The sequence below is a fragment of the Microtus oregoni genome, unplaced genomic scaffold (genome assembly GCF_018167655.1).
Source record: "Microtus oregoni isolate MIOR12 unplaced genomic scaffold, Mior012 000041F_ref0000270, whole genome shotgun sequence".
In the NCBI taxonomy this organism is placed as follows: Eukaryota; Metazoa; Chordata; class Mammalia; order Rodentia; family Cricetidae; genus Microtus; species Microtus oregoni.
This window is the reverse complement of record NW_024543208.1, coordinates 5,374,877-5,397,799: the sequence shown is the minus strand read 5'-3', so window position 1 is coordinate 5,397,799 and position 22,923 is coordinate 5,374,877. Positions and strand designations below refer to the sequence as shown.

The window sequence follows — 22,923 nt, the reverse complement described above, 5'->3', positions numbered from 1 at the left end:
TGAATGTGGGTGACTGTTGTATGGCTAGAGCAGACTGTGAGACCCCTAGCAGAGAGACCAAGATTTATCCCCAGTGCCTGTACTGGCTTTTTGGAGAGATAACCTGACTCTCTTTGGAGAGATTACCTGCTCAACTTTGATATAGTGGGGAGGGCCTTGGTCCTGCCTCAAAGCAATGTTCTAGTCTTTGTTGACTTCCTATAGGAAGCCTTACTCTCTCTGAGAAGTGGATGGGAGATGGGGAGGATGTGGAGGGAATGAGAGGAGGGGAGCTAGTGGGAAGTGGGATTGGTATGTAAAATGAGAAAAGATAGTTTTTTAAACAAACAAACGAATGAATAAAAAAAGATGACACTTTAAAATTAAAAAATAAAAACTATTTTATTATCAGATGTATTTTTGAACACGTTGTTTTGTTTTGTTTGACTCTTTGCTTTTTGAGTTCTTCATATATTCTCAGTCCAATTCTCAGTGGGATGTACAGAAGGCAAAGACTCCAGTTCTGTGGAATTTGTCAATTCTCAGTGGGATATATAGAAGGCAAAGACTCCAGTTCTGTGGAACTTGTCAATTCTCAGTGGAATGTATAGAAGGTGAAGATTCCAGTTCTGTGGAACTTGTCTTCACTCATTTGACTCATTTGGTTGTTTCTTTAGCTGTACATCTTTTTAATGTTATGAAATTTCACCTGTCAGCTAGCGACTATTTTTTTTACTTTTAATTTTTTATTTTATTTTTAAAACAATCTTATTTTACATACCAATCCCAGTTCTCCCTGGAGTCCTCCTGTTCCCTCTGTCTTCTCCCCACTCCACTACCATCCACTCCTCAGAGAGGGTGAGGCCCCCCATGGAGAGTCAACAATGTCTATCAGGTCACTTGAGGCAGGACCAAGGCCCTCCCTGCTGTCTCTAGGCTGAGAAAGGCATCCTTCCATTGGGAATGGGCTCCAAAAATCCAGTCATGTACTAGGGATAAATCCTGGTTCCACGACTAGTGGCCCCAAACTGCCCAAGTCACACAACAGTCACTCACATTCAGAGGGTCTAGTTCAGTTTCATGCAGGTTCCCCAGCTGTCAATCTCACTCTGACTTGGTGATAAAGTCCCCTCCTAGAAAGTCTTTTCCTACACTCATATTCTGCAGGGGCTGCCTGTGTCTCCTTCTAACAGTTTCGGGTCTCACACTTGTGTCTTTGATCCATTTTTGTACTAGGCGATAGATTCTGGTCTAATTTCATTCTCCTCTCTGTGGGCATCTGATTCTCCCAGCACTATTTATTGAAGATGCTTAGATTTCCCCATGAGATGCTTTTGTCAACTTTGTCTCATATTAAGTGGCTGAAGTGATGTGTTCTTGTGACAGAAGCTTCAGTTTTGTCCCATTGATATCCATGTCTATTTTTCTGCCAGTATAATCTTGTTTTTATTGCTCTGGCTCCTTACTTGAGGCTTGAAATAGTAACCCTTGTAGCATTGATCTTTTTGCTCAGGATTGTTTTGGCTCTGTGAACTTTTGTGATTTCATATAAATTTTAGGAGATGATAATTATGAGGGTAATTATGATTATTGCTGTAAAGAATCAGAAGGGAATTTTGATTGGGATTATATTAAATTTGTCAATAGTTTTTGTAAAATAGTCATTTTCTCAATATTAATTCTACCAATCCATGAGCATGGGATGTGTTTTCCATTTTCCATGTCTTTCTCTATGTCTTTCTTTAGATCTTCAAGGTTTTCTCCTCTTTGATTATGTTTATTTCTAGATAATTTTTTATGTTATTCAGAGTGGAAGTGTCTATGACTCCTTTCTCTATATGTTTGTTGTTGCTTTGTAGTAAAACCACAGATTGGTATGAGCTCAATCTTTATCTTGACACATTGTTGAATTTGTTTATCATTTCTACATGTTTTCTGACAGAATTTTTGAAATGTCTTATATAAAATTTCATATCATCTGCAAACAGAAATAACTTGACTTACTCTTTCCCTGTTTGTTTCCCTTTAAAGTCCCCAGATAGCACTTTGTGCCCAATATTGAAAGGGAATGGGCAGAGTGGATAGCCCTGTCTCATTCCTGAATTCAGTGGGATGGCTTCAAGAATCTGATCAAAATATATTGTATGAATTTTTAAAGAAACAAATAAATGCATAAAAAATATTTCTGAAGAGAAGGAAATCATTTCTGAAAAGAATAACTACCAAAAGAGGGGGATTTAGGGATCTGCTGATGCAAAGGGGACCACTGATATTCCCTCAAATGATAACTGGTCTTTCAGTCAGTAGATACTCCTGTGTTTCCCAGAGCATTTGTATGATCCTGCCATTTAAAATGGGTTTTGCATATTTTTCCCTTTGCTGCTGCTTCTCTAGGAGAGTGTCAACACCCCTCCCCCAAACACATACACACAAATTACATGGCTCAATTACACTTTCCCTTCTCTTCCCTCCCATTTATAACTTCTGTTTAAGTCTCTCCTGATAATAGCATGTTTCCTAAGAAGAAATCTTATGCTTAGCTAATGTCTCCTGTAAATACACCAAAAATTCGGTAGATCCATCCAAACCTCTCTTTCAAAACAAGAAGTAGAAAAGATAGGTGTTTGCTCAAGGACACTCCTGGAAGTTCCCTTTAAAGCTTGGGGTCCTGTCTTAAAAGGGATATGGTAGCCCATAACCCATCCTGTGTGCCCTGTGATGGTTGCTGAAGCTAAGTACCAAAGCAGAGATGTAAAACTATGGAGGGACAATGTTAACTGGCCTAAAAACAATTCACAATGGCTTTTCATGATGGCACAGTTAGGATTGGGCCCCAATTCTCTGTTCTGATTCTGCCTGCTTTGTCATAGGTAAGAATTACCCTTTACCTCATTTCATTATTTTGAAGTGAAAGAATAAAAAGATGTGGGTACCAGATTGGGCAGAGAAGCTTATTATCTATTTAGGAGGAGAAGCATTTATTTAGAGGGAAATTGAAGTCCTTGAACATATTCCAAACAGTAAGTGCCAGATATTATTTAGCACTTAGACAAGCTCCTTTTCAGCAGTAATACAGGTGATATGGGTAGATATCAGGACCACCCTAAGGCAGTGCCTACTAGAAAGTATAAATGACTTCCCTCTATCTCCTTGTTGAAAACAACAACAACAATATGTAGATGGCTATTTTTTCACCTTGTTTTTTTCTGTAGTAAAGAGAGTTGAAACAACTCTATTTTGTTGTCTGCATGGAACCAATGATGTTGGTCCAATATTGGTAAAATATGATGGGTTTTATGACAATATAAGAAAACCAAACAATTGCCCTTAAAATGTAACTCTTCTGGCCTCTGCAAACACCAGCACAGAGGAGATACACATACATATGTGAAGGCCAAATAGTCATACACATAAGTTAAATAAATATTTTAAAACTTTTAAAAAAGCAAAAACTGTAGTACTCTAAGCACTGTTTTCTAATAAGGTAGAATTCTTACATGACAAAGTCAGACTTTGGGTTAGAGTAAGGATGACTGGGTAGAGATGTTCCTCTACTCAGGAATACTCAATGATGGTTACTGTGAAGCTATATCTTTCTCTGTAAGATCTTTACTCTTGACTTGTGTGTGATGAGCTTAGCTATGTGCTACAACCACTGTAGGAAACAATAAGCCCAGGTCATAGCAGAGTATGGCCCTACTTGGAGGGCACCTTTTGTTTTCGCCTTTCTTGTACTTTGCCTCCAGTGAGGAAATTAATTTTCTGTATCTTTGAAACATTTTCAAGTACATATTGGCCCAACCATTCCAGTTTTGAAGTGTATCATGACTTATATAAAATAATGCATACCACACCATATTTTAATTATAAAAATTTGAAAATAACCTAAATGATAATTAAAGGCAAATATGTGAGTAAATTTGGATTTGCATATAATATTATCTCTTACAACTTATGGAAAGTGAATTGTATAAAGATTATATCTACCCTACTAGAGGAAAGGGCAGGTGCACCTCTATAGGAAAGAAATTAAAGAAACATGCATGGTTTGATTTATTTTTGAGAGAATAATTAAAAATTCCTCCACATATATAAGCATATGGGAATATATATTTTTTCTCACAAAAGTTAAAGATAGATATAAAGAAATTTGTTAATAGTAAGAGGAGAGATTGCATTTGATGAGATATTGAACAATGAAAGGTGAGGAACAGAAATAAACTGAAGGATAATGGCCTACCTATCTTTCCTTGTATTGGGCATCTATCTATGTGTTTATCTGTCTCTATAATGATCACTTATGTTAAAACTGCACTTAGAAAGATTTAATATACAATAAAGGAGGAAGAAATGCACAAAATAGAGAAAATTATCCTCTTCAATCTTTGGTAAAATTGTTCTTTGCATGTAAAAATAGTTTTCTGTTAAATGTATGTTCCAATGGAAGAAAGGAAAGGGAGAAATTAACTAGTTATAATCTGAAAAATAAAAATAATAAAAAGTACAAATATTTTATAATCAAAATCAAAATCCATTAGTTTCAAAATTTAAATATTTTTTTCAAAAAATCAAATAAATTCTAGATAATGTTCAGAGATAAAATATTTTACATTTTAGATACAAAGGATGAATGACTTGAGACTCAGTGTATTTTTCTAAGTTGTGTTATTGTCATATGAAAAGTGCCCATTTTTTTCCAAGTACTTGAGAAAATATACTACTTGTCATTGTGTTTATTTGTGTATATGGCGTGTACAGTATATGTACTTGGGTGTGTATATGCATTCACCGTTCACATGCATTTGGAGGCCAGAGGAGAACATTGTTTGTCTTCTTTCAATATTTTATACCATTTTGGGGAAGGGGTGGGTGTCAGGCTTGTTTGCTGAACCTGAAACACACCATCTGGCTAAACTGACTAGCCTATAAACTCAGGAGCCACCCAGATCTGCCCATCAGCACAGTAGCTGCAGGTTTGCAAAGCCAGGCTGACTTTTGTGTGTACTAGGAACTTTATCTTGGGTCCTCTTGCTTACACAGTAAGTACTCTTCTCGCTGAGTCATCTACTCAGTCCCTCTTTTCTTTAATTAGATTTTAATGATATAGGGTCTCATTAAATAGCTCTCATTCACCTAGACCTCTTGTGTAGATGAGTCTGGCTTCAGACTCATGGTGATTTTCCTGCCTCTGCTTCCTGAAAGATGAAATGCAGCAGGTATGCATCAACTCATCAAGAACTTTCTTTCTTAAATCTATGAACACAGGAACACATTGGTATCAACAACCCAAGAAATTTCTGGCATAAAAAGAGCATACTGATTCCTGTGTGCTTATGAGTGTGTACTCATTTGTGTATGTGTTCAGATTTTCTTTGCTAACATAAAAGTGCTGTCCTTATGATGAGTGTATTTTCTATTAGATTGTTTTTAGCTATAATTATTTTTTATCTGGTGTATGGCATGTGAATATCTAAGGACAACTTGCAGGAGTTGGTGCTCCACATTACTGTGGAGGTCTCAAGGACTGAATTCAGGCCCTCAAGCTCAGAGGTCCGCTTCTTCTTTTGCCAAGCTATCTCACCAGCTCAATTATAAAATCGTTGTGATAATTATTTTCTATATGAATTTTCTTCATTGTATAGTCATACTTAAAACTTGTGGTTCTTTCTATGAAACAAATTTAATTACATCTAGAATAGTTCAAATATTGTTTACTGTCTGGTGATGATTTAAGCTCTGTTTACCTTGAAAGAAACATTAGAGAATAAAATTCCATTTAATCTTATATATATAGCTTATAATAAAAACCTACATGTGTCTATGTGGCTAACTTCTTTAAAATCTCAGTTATCTTTTTGGTTTAAGAACACGTGCAATGACAATTTTCCACCTTATACACTAAACATTCTTTCATGCACCCAAAAGCCAGATGGTGCTGTCTGGCAGTTTGTCTTTTGCATGAGGGTGGGAAGTATCACAGGAGAAAATACTCCTGTGGACCTGTAACCTGGAGAGATGAAAGGATAAAGGTGAGTTGGATGAGGAAAGATGGGCTTCCTCCTCAATTGCTTGCATTCTGCATTTCCTCTGGATGTGCTATAAGCACTTTCTTTGTGTCACCATCATGTTATTTTCTGTTTAAACACCCCTCCTTTGACTGCTAGTCTGGGAGGCTGCATGGCTGATGTTCCTGTGTGTGACTGAGTCTGTGATCTTCTGCCGCTTATCTCACATCTTTTCTTTATGATGTTTCAGCTCATCCACCATACACCATGTGCTTTAGAGTGAAATTCTACCCACATGAACCCCTGAAGATTAAAGAAGAGCTCACAAGGTATTTTTCTGTTTCTGCATATTTACTCTGCCACCTGTATCCAGTCAGAGTCTCTACCATCTTAAAGGCTAGACATTCCTATTATTTCCATCAGAACTCCTCTAGGAAGCAGGCTCTGGAGTCAGCATTGTGTTCCTCTTATTCTTGATGATCTTGGGATATTTTCTAGAGAATCATTGTCATTGGGAAAGTATTATCTGTACAAGAAAACAATGGTTATAAGAGGGAGGCACTCAGAGAACATTTGACAATGGGATGCTAACAGAAGCAGATGTGAGCAGATGCAGAGGGTAGCCCTACTCTGTCTTTTGGATCTAAGCCTTGCTGGAAGACAGGTTTCTGGACAGAATAGACAGTTAACTGTCTGGCTTTCCAGTTGATAAATGAGAACTACAGCTAGACTTTCCTTCATTTGTGCACTCTTCTCAGCCCAGTTCTGAACTGTCTGCTTCCCAGACTTTCAACTCTCTCTGCTGGGTTTACTTTCAGTTAATTTTGGAGATATGTTTCCATGAAAACTTTTTTCCATGTAAAAGTTTCTGAGCAAGATTCCCAGATTCTAGATGTACATGTGAAGAAGCTGTTGTGCACTTAGTTCTTGCTGAGTCTCTAATTTGGTGACATCAAAATTGTCATATGCAATTATAGCTAACAATAGCCTGCATGGGTCCAGATCCATGTTGTGCTGATTATTGGCTGGTGGAGTGGGAAGAGCTTGGCAGATTTTGCTTTTCTGTCATCTGTAGCCTATGGTGATACTTGCCCATAAGGAGTGAAAGGAGCAGATAGCTGTGCTATGTGATTAATTTGTCCACAGCCATTTCATGAGTTTTGTGCTGGCAGTACAGGAGCAGAAAATGAAAGTGTAAGTGTGATGTGTGCATACAAGTGTATGTGGTGTATATGTGTGTATATTTCTGTTTGCATGTGTACACATATGTATAGGTATGTACGTGTATATATAGGTATATATGTATATATGTAACTATGAGTAATCTGTGTTTGTATGTGTGCATATAAATGTGTGTATAAATGTATATGCATGTAAGTGAATGTATGAGTGTGTATGTGAAAAATGAAAGAGAAAAAATATGTAGCAGATATTTTAGGTAATGTTACGTTGTAATCCTTTTTTATTTTTTCTTTTCATTGAGTTAAATTAATAAACATATTAATTTTACAATCACATTCATAATACTGGATAATTGCTACCATTATTGAATTCTAGAATATTTATTACTCCCATTAGAAAAAATCAAAAACATACATTAGACCTGGTCAGTCATCCTCATCATTTTAGACCGTGAAACCAATATGGACAAGTTCAACAGAGCTGCCATGTACAGACTACCCATGCATGCTTCAGCATTGTCAACGCAAATATGTCATTTTCAGTTTTATGATCTGTCCCAGGCAACAAACAAAGTATTTTCTATGCCTATAGATTTGTCTATTTCAGATACCTCATATTAGTGAAATCATGAAGTATGTCTGTTACTTGATTTGGCCTAAATTTTTTAAATTTATTTATAATTTATTTGATTAATTTTTCCTCAATTCTAAGTATATACCCAGACAGAAGTGTACAATGAGTTAGAAATAAATAAATAATAAATAAATAACATACAACACAACACAAAACTAAAATAATACATAGACACTACCCCAAACCTCAAATAACAACAATAAAAAACTACAAAGAATTTGCACAAAATAACAAATGACACACCTAGGACCTCACCAAAATCCCAAGTCTTAAATATACTAATATTCAAAATTCCTTGAATATACTACCAGCATAATTAGAAAAATACATACATATGTTACTATATGTGTATAATAACACGCATGCATATATTATTATATACCCATACATGCGCATATATAGAGACTATGTGTATTGTTTTATGTATATGTTATAAACATGTAAATATGTGTATATTTGAACATCATATACAAATATGTGTATTATGTAACAATAATAATCAAAGAAAAAATACTATCATAGTGAGAGCAGAAGGGCCCTGAGAGAGGTTAGAAGGAGAGTATCTGGGAGCGGTTGAAGGAATTAAATGAAAGGGGAAAATTAAATTTCAATTAAAAACAAAAACAATGATTCATTTCTGTCATTTATTTCTCTAAATCTCTTATCTTCTTTTATTTTATTTTGCTTTTGATATTACACTGTAAATACATTTCTCCCTTCTCTTTCTTCCTTCTAATCCCTTCATTTGCCTCTCCACCATGCTCTCCTTCAGATTCATGGCCTATGTTTTAGTAATTGTTATTGTATTCTTTTTTTAAATTTATTTATTTATTAAAGATTTCTGTCTCTTCCCTGCCACCGCCTCCCATTTCCCTCCCCCTCCCCCAATTAAGTCCCCCTCCCCTCCTCAGCCCGAAAAGCAATCAGGGTTCCCTGTCCTGTGGGAAGTCCAAGGAACCCCCACCTGTATTCTTATACATACAGGTGTGTACATATACATTTATAAATAAAATCTGGCCAGTCCATATAATGTTAATTACATATATGCTTTCAAGACCGACCACTTGGTACTGGACAACCAACTGGTAAAGAAGTATTGACATTTGTCATAATCTAATATAAAGAATGAGTCAGTTGTTAACAAAAGTTTTATTCATATTAAAATTAAAACAATTATAGTTAATAACTCTAGTATCTACCGGTATTTTATTTTTATGCTTAAATAATATTTTATTGTGAATGTATATATATATGTGTGTGTGTGTATGTGTGTATCACAGTTTTTACCCATTCATTCTTTAGTGAAAATTTGAACTTTTAATACTTTTTAGTTATAATTAATAATGAACATAAATTCTCAAATGTTGATAAAAGTCCAGATTCTGACTTAGTTGGGTTTAAGGTACTATTCATAAAAATGTAGAATTGGTATTTTTTCTTTAATCTTATTTTAAATTAGTTTTTTGAAAATATTGTAATGAGTTTGATCATTTCCAACCACCCTTCTCCAGCTACTCCCATAACTACACCACTTCCCTTCCCATCCTGGTTTGTGGGTTTTTTCCTTACTCAAGACCAATTTTTGTTGTTCAGATATTCTGAGATGTGTGCCCTTCTGCTGGAGCACAGTGAATAATCAGGAGCTACCTTCTTAGAAAGAGAGAGAGAAAACTCTTTCCCAGCAGTCAACAATTGTCAATAACTCTTTGCCTGATTGCTTGTCTTTGTACCCAATTCTCCTTCCCATGCTGCAGTTTGCTCTGGTTTGGACTTAACAAGTCTAACGTATCCTGTCACAGCAGCTTTGAGTTCATAAGTACAGCTTCCCTTCTGTGTCCAAAAGACAATATTTCTTTATAATCATCAACAATATCTGGCTCTTACACTCTTTCTATCATCTTTGGAAGAGGGGAGACAATATACATATTCCATTTAGTTTTGACTATTCTTCAGTCTCTTACTCCTTGCATCTTGGCCAGTTATGGGTCATTGCTCTGATCATCATTTAGTGCAAACAGAAACATCTCTGATGAAGGTTGAGAGATACCTTAATCTATGGGTGTAATAATAAATCATCAAGATTTGTTTTAGTATAATATATGTTTAGCAGAGTGGGAGTAGTAGGTTCTCTCCTAGGACCTAAAACTGTCTAGTCAGAGTTTCTCAGTCCCATAATTGTGACAAATAGGTTTCAGCTTGTGGAGCGGGCTTTAAATCCAATCAGAAAAGCGTTACTTGTTTGCATGTTGTTCAAGCCACTATTGCTCTAGTGGGCATGTCTTGCTAGCACAGGCATTGTGTCTTGCATGGTACACTATTGACTATAATCAATGTTTATTCTGATCTCTGGTAGACTGGCACAACTCCTCAACAGCATTTTGAAAGCCAACCAGTAGAAAAGTTTACAGGTCCACACCATCTTGATTTTTCCATATTCTAAGATTCAAATATGTGGTGTCTTCAGTAGCTAGCTCTTATCATCAAGTTCTTGAGGGGAACCAAGAGCATTGCCAATAGCATGCAATGCTTGGGGGTATTTGTGACCTCACTTGCCCATAACTTCAAAATGTGCAGCCTACTCTTAGGACAGAACTTTGGATATATGCCCAAGAGTGGTATATTGTGTTATATGTTGGATCCATTTACTGTTCTTTGAGGGACCACCACACTGATTTCCATAGTGGCTGTACCAGTAAGCACTCCTATAAGTAGTGATTAAGTGCTTCCCATTTCCCACTTCAGAGCCAGCATTTGTCATCATTAGTTTTTATGTATCGTATCCATTCTGACTAGGATAAAAGGAAATCTCAACGTACCTTTAATTTTCATTTGTCTTGTGGTTAAGAATAAGAGCCCTCGTCCCCTAGTGATTCTTATGTTCATGGGAGATTGAGAAACTTATTATTCAAATTCTGGCTCATGATAGAGAATCTCCAGGTAGCTATGAATATCCTGTCTACCTAGTGAATCTAAGTAACATTCTAACAATATCTTTGGGTAATGAATGTGCTGATTAAAGTTGGCAGGCTTCAGTGCAGGAAACTAGTCTAGATTATTAATTCAAACTGTAATAAAGTTATTAGTTGCTTTATCTTTTTAGTATAAATTATGTATTAAATGGGAACAGGTTGTCTTTTGAATCTCTCAAGTGTCGCTAATACCCTGATGGCTCGAACAGTGCCCAGTATAAAGTATGTAAGAAGAAGAAGATCCATGTGACGAAAACACCAATAAGGCAATGATGAGTCCTTCATTGTGTCCATTGTGATTTCAATTTTGTACCGCCAGAACTGACAGCTCCCATGCCCAGGACCAAGAAAAACCCTTATGAGATTAGAATACAAATCTCCCTCTATGGTTTTCCATTCCTTGACTTTATCTTTAAAGTGAAGTTATACTTTGGCTCATAATGCTGAGTATGGCAAATTACTAAACAGTAGAAGTATTTACTCGGGGTTTTCCCACAGAAACATACAGTGGGTTTTGTGTGCATGTGTGTGTGTATGTGTACGCGCATGTGTACATGAGTGACTATGTATGTGTGTTTGCATAAACTTTATTATAAGGAATTAGTTTGCATCTTTAGGCAGGTTGGAAGGCTCTGCAGTCTTCAGGTAAGAGGCCACAGAGGGCCAGTGGATTCCATCCAGGTCTGAAGGCCTCAGGATAAGGAATACGAAAGGCAGAATACTCTAGTTCATGTTGTAAGATAGAGTAAATTCACCCTCCCTCTGCATTTCTGCCCCATTCAGTCCTGGAACACTTTGCACGATGTCAGCCCCAAATAGGGTAGCCATCTGTTTTGCTGTTTCACTAACTCAGCTATAAATGATGCACATAAACACTTTTAAAGATCCCCCAAAATCATGGGTAACTTCATATCTGAGTATCCCATGACTCAGTAAAACTGATGTCCAAAATTAACTACCTCAAAGTTGTGACTAATTAAAAGATGTTTCTAAGTGTTCTCCTAAGGATATGCAAATGTGGGGCGATGAGGGGGTTCCCTTGTAGGTAAATGTTAAACTGGCACGAATGGAATCTGTTACTTTTGTTAAAAAACAAAACAGAGCCCAGGCGAGTCAATTTGGTTAAGAAAGAACATGGAACCTGAAAAGAATTGAATCAGCATGGATGAATTCAAAGGACAGTGACAAGGGCCTGGAAACCAGTATCTGCAAACTGTTGCCTCTGTATTATTTTCTAACTATTAATGTTCTTTTTACAGTATTGCGATAGCACTTATCAATGTAAAAGTTTCTGTTAATACAATCTCCTGAGTTTTCTTACAAAGTGCATATGTTATGCCCAAATCCATGGGGTCCCCACAAAAGCCAACAAAGGAGACCAAGTCCCATATGTAAAAGCAAAGAGCCTTTATTTTAATCAACTTTGCAAACTCGGTCTCTCCGCATGTCCAATGTATTGGAATATCTGGAGAGCCCCGAGTTCAATTAGGATAAAGTTTTTGTAGTAGTAAAGGTGGGGGTGAGAGGTTTAGGGCCCTCCTGATTGGCTGACATTTGTCTAGGGGTGTCCTGTTGAGATGCACTGGCAGGTGTCTCTATCTACAGTTCTTGGAATGCCAGGCATTTCCTGTGAATGGTCTGCTCTTGGGTGGAAGTCGGGCAATCTCAGCCTGTGGTTCCTCTTGCAGCCAGGCATTGTCTCAGGGTAAACTGTTGAGACTCCAGACTCCATTTAAATTCACCGATGGCCAGAGTCCCAGGTGATAATGGTTGGAATTAAAGAACTCCCTTTGGGTAACCTGCCCAGACTTAGCTTATCATGGCTGACCCCGACACTTACATCTTTTCAACTTTCCTATAAGACAATCCAGGAGAGTTTCACAGTAATTGATTCTTCCATAATGTTGCCCACTTTTCCTTCTGTTTTCCCAGTGCAGTTTACCAACCACATTTGTGCCTCTACAGGTATCTGAGTTAGTCTGCAGAGGATCAGAGACCAAATACAGTGACACAAGAGGCCAATCCAAGTGTCCATCATCTTAATTTGGTCTCATAACCAAATTTGTTGCTGTTTGGTTTTTATTGCTTAGTTACTAATATATTGTCTCTTCTTGAGGAGCAATGAGCAAATGGTAGTTCAACATAGCTTCTGATTACAAATGCACATAGAGTTTTAAAAGAAATCAAATTGCAAAAGACCCTTGGGATGTGGATGATCTAAGTTGCGGTTTTCCTTGTGTGGTAGTGGTCGGTGACTGCTAGGCCATGTGTTTCTTGGTTATTGTGGAGTTTCTTAGAAAGGCTGAGCCCCTTTACCTTTGAAAGCTAACTTAACCATTGGGTTTATAAATTCTGAAATCTCCACGTCTTTTTGCATGTGCTCATCTGAAGGAAGATTGGCATGTCTAAACTACTGCCGAGATCTAGGTGTGGTTCAGGTAGACAGATCATAAAAGTTCCTACTTTCAAGCTTCAGATAAAACTTAAGGTGATTATTTCTCCCTTTTTGTTGCAGATACCTTTTATATTTGCAAATTAAAAGAGACATTTTTCATGGTCGACTGTTATGCTCCTTTTCTGATGCTGCCTATCTTGGTGCTTGTATCGTTCAAGGTGAGTCCAGCCCCCAGGACACTCATTTCCAACACTGCAATGGGCAATGAAACTTTATTCTGTGTCTCTCTTCCCTGTTACCTATTACAATCCTGTCTTTGTCTGTGGGTGAATCTACTTATGACAATGTAGATTCACCTAATCACATTCCCTCCCAAGTCATTAATCCTGGCAGAAGGCTGAGCGCCACTGTTCACAGTGCCTTGCTCACATTTGAAGACTTACAAGCCCCAAAGAGTAGAATATAGAGTCTCTCTTTTTTTTTTCTCAAAGAAACAGGCCATCATTTTGTAAGACTTTCTATATTGATGCCGGAATTTTATGTTTTGATTCCACTTATCAAATGATACCTAATAGACATATCAAGGGGTGAAGCCATATCAAGGAAATGGATTTTTAAAAAGTAGGTCACTCCTTAATCGTATTTCATGTGTGCATGTATTTTCTATAATTTTTCAGCTTTTATAGGCACACAAGAATAAATTCACAAATCTGTTTGATGAATCCTCCCCTTTTCCTAGTTATTTTGTCAAACTTGAATTACTTTAGTTCTTTAAGCTTTAGTGTTTTCCTGTATAACATGGGGTAGTTATAAGTCTATCTACACAGGAAATTTTATAACAACTGTGAACAGAACATTATGGACCATAAGAGGTAGATGTTCTTTTTAGGGATGAACATAATACTAGTGTGTCGGGAAGACTGAATGCACTCACTAGACTTGGAGTCTAGATGCTTCTAATCTTTGTTTTAATGCTGGTTTAAAAAAACATTTTGCCTTTGAGTAGGTATGATTTCAAAGATAGGTTTCTCAGTTTTTAATTGTTTTTCTGCTTTTGAGATTATAATATAATTATATCATTTCCAATTTGCCTTTCCTTTGTCCAAATCTTCCCAAATACCCAACCTTGACCATTTTCAAATTCATGAACTCTTTTTTTTCTGTAATTATTTTTACATATATATTATGTATAGTATATGTATGTATATGTATATATGACCTGCTGAGTTTGTATAATGATATTTGATATTATACTATATTTGATATTTCATTTGATATAGTACATGACTAGGCATTTGATATAAGATGAACAAATAGTGTGCTTTTCCAGAGAATAAGTATTTATCCCATATTCAGCATTTCTTAGTTGCCTGTAATACTTTTGTGTAGGGTTTAGGTCTCTTGAGCTTTCCCTATCCACGTCTATTGCTGGTGTTCTTATTTAGCAATGTTTAGGCAGTCATTCTGGTGAGAACTCATGAGAATAGCTTCTAACAATCTGAGAAGACAAAGTCTTAGGGGAAAACCCTAATCCTCTGGCTCTTATAATCTTACCACCACCTCTTCTACAATATTACTTGAGCCTTGGGTAAAGGGATTGTTTTGTAGCTACACCTATTAGCACCAGCTTCCACAACTCACGATTTTGGTTGGTTTTGGTTTTCTGAATCAGCTCTGTCTGTTGCCAAAAGAAGTTTACATGATGAGAGATATGAGGACTAAACTTCCTGTGGGTATAAGGAAAAATGTTTAGAATGGAGTTAGGGATTATGCTGACTTCGTAAATTAGCAATTGTGGGTTCTCCTCCAAAATCCATGGCTTCACTATCCCTACGTAGTTGGTAAGTTTCCAGCACAAAGCATTCATTTTTTCTTATTGAGCAGGCCTTAAGTCCAATTAGAAAGCTGTTGGTTATCACCAAGGTATGCTTACAACTCACTGCTGCACCCTTAGAGTTATTTCACTATGTTGGTCATTTTTGTGGTTAATAGGTATCGTAGTTAGATAGGTCTGATGATTGCAGTGCTCCTTTGGAAAATTACAATGCCTTATGGTGGCATAAAATCTAATCCTCAAAAAGGAAACTTTCAAGTCAGTTCCAGATCAGAAGCCTTTGGTCCCTGTTTCTGAAGTGCATAGTGTCTTCAACAATAGAGATTTACCTTTATGGAGTGGCCCTTAAATCCTAAGAGAGAGAGAGAGAGAGAGAGAGAGAGAGAGAGAGAGAGAGAAAGAGAGAGAGAGACATCATTACATTTATACTAGTATTGAATCATTTGGCATATCTTGCCAGGCAGGTTATTATATATAGGCTTATAGAGTTCAGAACGTGATGATATTAGTGATTGTCTCCTCCAGCAGCATTTGTGACAAACTCCAGCACTATGAAAACAGAACAAAGAAGACCCTAAGAGAGACATACATGAATTTACATAGGAAGGAGAAAAAAACAAGATCTCCAGAGTAAATTAAGAACATGGTGGTCATGGAACAGGGGAGAAGGGAGGAAAAGAGGGGAGCAGAGAAAAATGTATAGCTCAATAAAAACAATTTAAAAAAGAAACATAGTCAGTAGAAATGAAACTTCCAATAGATTACCAACTAGATTTCTTCATGTCCTATAACTCAAATACATGACATCTTCAGCAATGGGTTCTTACTGTCCACTTCTGGAGGGTAGCTAATAGCACTGGAAATAGCTTGTAATGTCTGGCGAGAGGTCTTTGAAACCTCGCTGGCCAATAACTCAAAAAGAGGCAACTCATTCCTAGTACTGGGGGGTATATTTAATAGCACATGGTATCTAGTTGTAATCTAACTTATTATATGGTAAATCCTAATGATTTTACTGTCAATTTTTCTTCCCCAGAACCTCTCTACCCTCCCTTCCCACCCTAACCCTATTTAATCTTTCCTGTTTCATCTTTGCCCTTTGTAACATTAATTCTATTTTATCTATCTTGAAAAATACCCTCCTCCAGATGGGCTTCTTATTATTTGCCTAACTTCTATGGGTATTCCAAATAAAGCACATGTATTTAAAATTTTAAGGCTAACTTCCATATGTAAGAGAAAACATGCAATGCTTTCCTTTCTGAGTTTTGATTGTCATACTCAAAATAACTGTTCCCAATTCCATCAATTTATGTGCAAATTTAATTTTCTTAGCAGCTTGAATAATCTTCTATTATGTATGTGAAACATTTCCTTTATCCATTTATTAGTTGATGGAGATCTAGGCTATATCCATTTCCTGAAAATTGTGAATAAGGGAGCAATATACATAATGAGTAAGCATCTCTGTAGTAACAGAGTCTATTGGATATATATTAAAGAGTAGGATAGCACAAATTCAAAGGAGAACTAGCAATAATACTAAAAATTTTCTGAAAAATAGAAACTTGAAGGAACACTTTCAAATTCTTTTTTATAAAGTCAGTATTGCCCTGATACCTAACTTAGGCAAAGACTCAATAAAAGGGAAGATTATAGGCCAATATCTCTGATCAGCATAGCATCAAAATTCTTGATAAAACTCTACCAAACTAAATTCAAGAAAGTATCAGAAAGATTATCCACCATGGTCAAGTTAGCTTCATCCAAGAGTTGCAGGAATAGTTCAACATACTAAATAATTTTTAAAACATTCCAACAAATAAATATACTAAATGCCATCTCATTAGATGCAGAAAAAGCCTTTAACAGAAACCAATATCTCTTCATGATGAAAGTCTTGGTGAAAATAAGAAAGGAGATGCATTTTAATATATGAAGGCAATCTACAACAACCTGAGGGCAAACGTCATTCTAACTGGAGAAAAAGCCAAACCATTTCCACTAAAACCAGAAACAAACAAAGATATCTATTGGTTCTATTTCTGTTCAATATGTTATTAACGTCCCAGCTAAAGTAATAAAACAAGTGGAGAAATACAAGCGAAGAGTATAAAAATAGGAAAAATTGAATCAAAATATCCTTATTTACAAATGATATGATTTTATGTAGAAAAGATCACAAGGATTCCACCAGAAAGTTTCTACAGCTCACAAATACATTCTACAAAGTAGCAGATTGCAATATTGAGACAAAAAAAAATCAGTAACCTTCCTATAGACAAACAAAAAACAGACAAAGAATGATATAAGGAAAGCAATACTATTCACAATGGGATGAATAAAAAATAAAATACCTTTGAATAAACCTAACAAAAGAGGTGAAAGGTTTCTCTAATAGAGACACAAATAAATTGAAGAAGATACCCGAAGATGAAGTCGCTTATGTTCATAGATTGCTAGGATTAGCATTTTGAAAATGACCATCCTATCAAAAGCAATGTATAGTTTGCCATCTGTAGCAAGATTCCAACAACCATTCCCATCAAAATGTAAACACAATTTTTCACAAACTATTTTTTCTTTAAATTTTGAATTTCACATGAAAACCCAAAATTCTCAAGTTAGCTAAAACAACACTGAAAATAAAAACTTGGTTACCACCATTCCTGGTTTTTAATTATACTGCATGGTTACAGTAATAATGGCTCTATGTTAATGGAATAAAAACAGACACATTGATCAATGGAATAAAATTAAGAATCCAGACACATGTTCACATACCTTTAGACAGCTGATTTCTTTTTTATAGAGTTAAAAGGTACATAATAAAGAAAATAATGCATTATTTAAAAATAGTGCTTATGAAACTGGATAGCTACATGTAGATGAAGAAAACTAAATGTATATCTTTCACTCTGCACAAAACTAAACTTCATATGGATTGAGGACCTCAACATAAGACGTGGTAACTTGATACAGATCTTCTCCTACAGACTTCCTCACCACCCCAACCCTTTGTCTCAGCCACCAATTCCCATAGGCATTCTATGGGAACCTGCTAGCCATACCAGCCAGAGAAGGTGCAGGTCATCACAGAAGCAGGTATGTGATCCTCATATCTTCCCCACTTCCTCATCTTCTACAAAACCAGTACCCAGTCTCATCCCCAGATCAGTAGCACACCACATACTGTGGCCTCTTCTCGCTCTCTGCTCCCATTCTCAAGGAACTAAACAGATCCTGGTGGCATACCTTGCTTTTCTCCTTCCTGTAGACATCTTTGGCTCCCTTTCTAGCCCATTCCTATCCCTAAGTGTCAGCTTCCTATACCAACAAACACATTCTAACCAAAACCTCCAGTAGCCAAATCTGGCAAAATCTGAAAAGCATTCCCTACCAAGTAACACATAGCTACTACAATTTTCTACCAACTAACAACAGCAACAGAAACCAAAGAACAAAATGCCCACCCCGCAAAGATAAGACTAGACATCAGCAACTAGTATTATAATCATCCCAAATCCTGATGCCCAGATGCCAGTATAAAAACATAGTCAATGACTATCAGAACAATGTTTCACCAGTAGATCCCAGCAACCTTACTACAGTAGGCTCTGAGAAAAGCAATATATCTGAAGTAAAAGAAAGGGACTTCAAAATTGCCTTTATGAATATGTTAAAGATAAACTTAAAGAGAAAATTCTTCCTAATCCCCTAAAAGAAATATAGCCAAACACATGTAAACAATGAAGGATAATTAAATTAGTTATTTAGGACCTGATTATAGAGATAAAATCAATAAAGAAAATCTAAACTGAGGGAATTCTGTAAAGAAAAAATTTAGGAATTCAAACAAGAACTACAGAGGCAAGTTCCACTAATAAAATACAAGATATGAAAGAGAGAAGCTCAGGAATTTAAAAATATAATAAAAGAAATGGATACACCAGTCAAAGAAAATGTCAAAGATCTAAATATTTCATCAAAGATCTAAAAAGCTCGTGGCATAAAACATCCAGGAATTCTCAGATACTATGAAAACATCAAATCTAAAAATAATAGAAATCTAAGAATGATAGGAATTGAGGAAAGAGAATCCCATCTCAAAGACCCAGAAAAAATTAATAAAATCATAGAATAAAACTTTCTAACCTAAAGAAAGAGATGCCTACAAAAGCAAAAAAATACACAGAACACTAAATAAACTGGACAAAAGAGGGGGGTACACCACAACAACAAATAATGAGAACCAACCAATGCTGCTCATTGATAACTCTCTCCATCAATGGCCACAATTATTCAATCAAAAGATATACACTAACAAATACAGAGGATTAGAAAACAGGATCCATTCTTCTGCTGTATCTAGGAAATACACATTAACATTAAAGATGGACATTACCTCAAGTTAAAAGGATAGAAAAAAGATACTCCAAGAAAATTGACATAAGACAAGCCTGTGTAGCTCTTTTAATATCCAACGAAATAGACTTCAAACAAAAACTACTAAGGAGATAGAGAAAAGCATTGAATATTCACCAAAGGAAAAATTCTCCATCAGAATATTGCAGTTCTTAACATCTATACAACAAACACAAGGGCACCCAGGTTTCATAAAAGAAACACTACTACAGCTTAAATTGACCCTTATAAAGTGGTAGTGGGTAACTTCAATATTTCACTTTCAGCAATAGATCATCTAGACAAAAACTAAACAGAAATATGCTGGACCTAACTGATGTTATAAGCAAATGGACCTAAGAAATATTTATAGAACATTTCACCTAAACACAAAAGAACATCCTTCTTATCGGAAGCTCATGGGATGTTCTCCAAAACTGACCACATACTTGGACACAAACCAAGTCTAAAAAGATACAAAAAAATTGAATAACACCCTGTATCCTATTTGACCACCATTAATAAGGATGGATATCATCAACAACAAAAACTTACAAATATATAGCAAATGAACAATGTAAAAACAGGTCAAGACAGAAATGAAATATTTTACAAGTGAATAAAAACAAAATGCAGCATACCCTAATTTATGAAACAATGACAGCAATACTAAGAGGCAACTTCATGGCACTATGTTCCTATACTTAAAAAAAGGATGGAGACAGGATAACTGATAAAAAGAATTGTTGGAGGTATCACCATCCCTGACCTCAAACTGTACTACAGAGCCATAGTAATAAAAATAGCACAGACAAAAATTTCGGGAGGTAGCTTTCTTGAGTCTCAACAACAGCTTATGAAGGATCTAGGCTTTTTCTTTTTCTTTCTTCCTGTCATTTTGTAAGAAATATTTTTTAAAAGATCAGATCATGAGCTGAGTGGTAGTGGTGCACACTAATCCCAACACTCAGGAGACAGAGGCAAGTGGATCTCTCTGAGTTTAAGGTCATTCCAATCTACGAGGGAGTTCCAGGATACCCAAGGTTAGACAGAGACCTATCTTTTAAAATAAAAAATAAAAAAAAAAACGAAAAATAATGGAAGGGAGGGAGAGAAGGAGGGAGGGAGGGAGGGAGGGAGGGAGGGAGGGAGGGAGGGAGGGAGGGAGAGAGATCTGGTCTCTTGATTCTGACAGAGAAGAAAGCACAGTATATATTTGAACTTAGAGGCACAGGAAAGCCCTTCAAACTAAATATTCTCTCTATAGCAAAGGACATCATTATTTGAATGCAAAGGTAACATACAGAATAGGAAAAATGTCTAACAGCTATGCTAATAACAGTATCTACACTACCTAAGGAACTGAAAAAATAAACATAAAGAAAAATAACTCAATCCTAAAATGTAGCATGGAACAAAATACAGAGTTTGCAGAAGATGAAATGAAAATAGCTGATAACAGTGTCTGATGAACCAGGCTTTGATTCTTGTTTTCAATTTTGATTGAACTTTAGAGTCACCAGAGGGAGCTCTTATCCTTGTCTGTTGGGGAAATATAAATAAAAAGTACTTTGAGATATCATCTTACCATGGATGGAATGGCTATGATTCAAACACAGTAATGATGAAAAATGCTGGGGGGAAAAAACATTTATTTATTGCTAGTGGGAGTGCAAACTGCTGCAGCCATTATATCAGTATGGAGATTCCTCAAAGAGCTGGAAAACATCTACCACAAAACCTTGATATATATATATATATATATATATATATATATATATATATATATATGTGTGTGTGTGTGTGTGTGTGTGTGTGTGTGTGTGTATAGCATACATCATGGTGTTTTGAATGTTTGCATTTTATTGTTTCTAAACTCAATATATATGTTTGTATATATAAGTATATGTGTATATATAATATCTCTACTTTGTATGTAATTTTTATGTGAACACTCCAGGCCTATTCTAGTTATTTTAAAAAATAGCATATATTTTTAATAAGTATACTCACTATATAGCACAACAGATTTCTTAAATGTATTTCTTTTACATAATTGAAAATGTATATTCTTTGACTATCTCTGGAGGGTGTTATTATTGATGATAATAATTTTGCTATGAACATGTAGTGACTTCAAGGGCCTACAAATCTGGAAAATCCGAAACAGTAAAATTGTTCAGCACCCTATATGTCAATAGTGCTTTAATGAAAAACAACAATGTTTTAAATTGTTTTAGGACAAGAAAAAGAGGTGTAAAAAGACCTAACAGGTACCCACATTCACATAGTCAGATGTGAACACGAATATGTCTCTAGAAAATGAGACTGGTGTTCTCCCCATGAGTAGAAATGCATTATATTGCATAAACTCAGTCTATATTTTTATTTTGGATGGTAAATGACAGTGTATATGTGTCCTTATTGTATTGTTTATGATTTCTCTCTTTTTCTCCAATTTTTGATGGTTATAGCTGAGTTTGGTGATTATTATCCTGATGAGCATCCTGAGAATTATATCAGTGAGTTTGAGATTTTCCCCAAGCAATCACAGAAGTTGGAAAGAAAAATCATGGAAATTCATAACAATGAACTCAGGTAATATGTGTGAAAGTGTAGAGATGAAAAAGCATTCTTACTATATAGAAAGTTGGACTCATGTGAAGGCATATGATTTGAAGTGTGAGTAGGCAGCCTTGGGTTGCAGAGAAATGTTTCTGGGCCCTGCAAAGTATGACTTAGTATCTCAATTAGTGTAAGACTTTTCCAAGATAGTGCCTATGAGAAGTGAGAAGTTAGAAAAGGTGTGTATTTTGCCTCAAATATATTACCTCAAAACTGTACATTTTCTTAGTTCTATGGATTAACTTAAGAGAACTTTCTGTTAAAGAAAATGTGTTGAAAATAAATACAAAATATTCATTGTTCTTTCTATATTTTGGAAATAAATGTACTATTTAGAACAATGACTCACAGTATTCCAGTTGATACAACCATAGTATAGAGAATTACTCTTGTTAGGAACCAAATGGTAAGACTTATTAATGAGTAAACTGTGTTCATTGCATGGATTGGTAGAAATGGTGGATCTTCTGTGGCTAGACTTTGTAGGGCTTTAAATTCTTGGTGAACATTATAGTGACAAACATTTCTGAGCATTTCCAAGTTGCCAAAATATAAAGCAAATAGGCTTCTGAAAGCTGTTCTGCCCCATCCTTCCAAATTGTAGGAGACAGACACTCTTTGTGTGCCTGTGAAGGACAAAGAAGGTGATCTTGAAGAGGATAAAAAATGTTTCCTATTAGTTAACATTGATGTCATAACATGATCCATGATTACCTGACACTAATGCCCACACATTACTCCAATGTTTGGCAGTTCTAGGAAGAAAGTAATCATTCAGGTGTTACAGTGGCAATGAGCCCTAAGAGTCAGGACTAAAAAGCCACAGATGCCAGTTGTGGTTGTTTAAATGGGAATATCCTCATAGGCTTATATATCTGAAGACATGAGTCCCAGGTG

General features: G+C 35.9%; 1 protein-coding gene across 2 annotated transcripts in view; it reads left to right on the top strand.

The window, feature by feature from the left end:
* Positions 1 to 22,923, top strand: part of Frmd3 (FERM domain containing 3) — a 183,494-nt gene that overhangs the window by 103,020 nt on the left and 57,551 nt on the right. For both annotated transcript variants that reach the window (XM_041632472.1, XM_041632469.1), the window contains exons 4-6: positions 6,235 to 6,313; positions 13,284 to 13,381; positions 21,876 to 21,999. In XM_041632472.1, the coding sequence (XP_041488406.1) occupies positions 6,235 to 6,313; positions 13,284 to 13,381; positions 21,876 to 21,999 (301 nt within the window). The remainder of the gene's footprint in view (positions 1 to 6,234; positions 6,314 to 13,283; positions 13,382 to 21,875; positions 22,000 to 22,923) is intronic.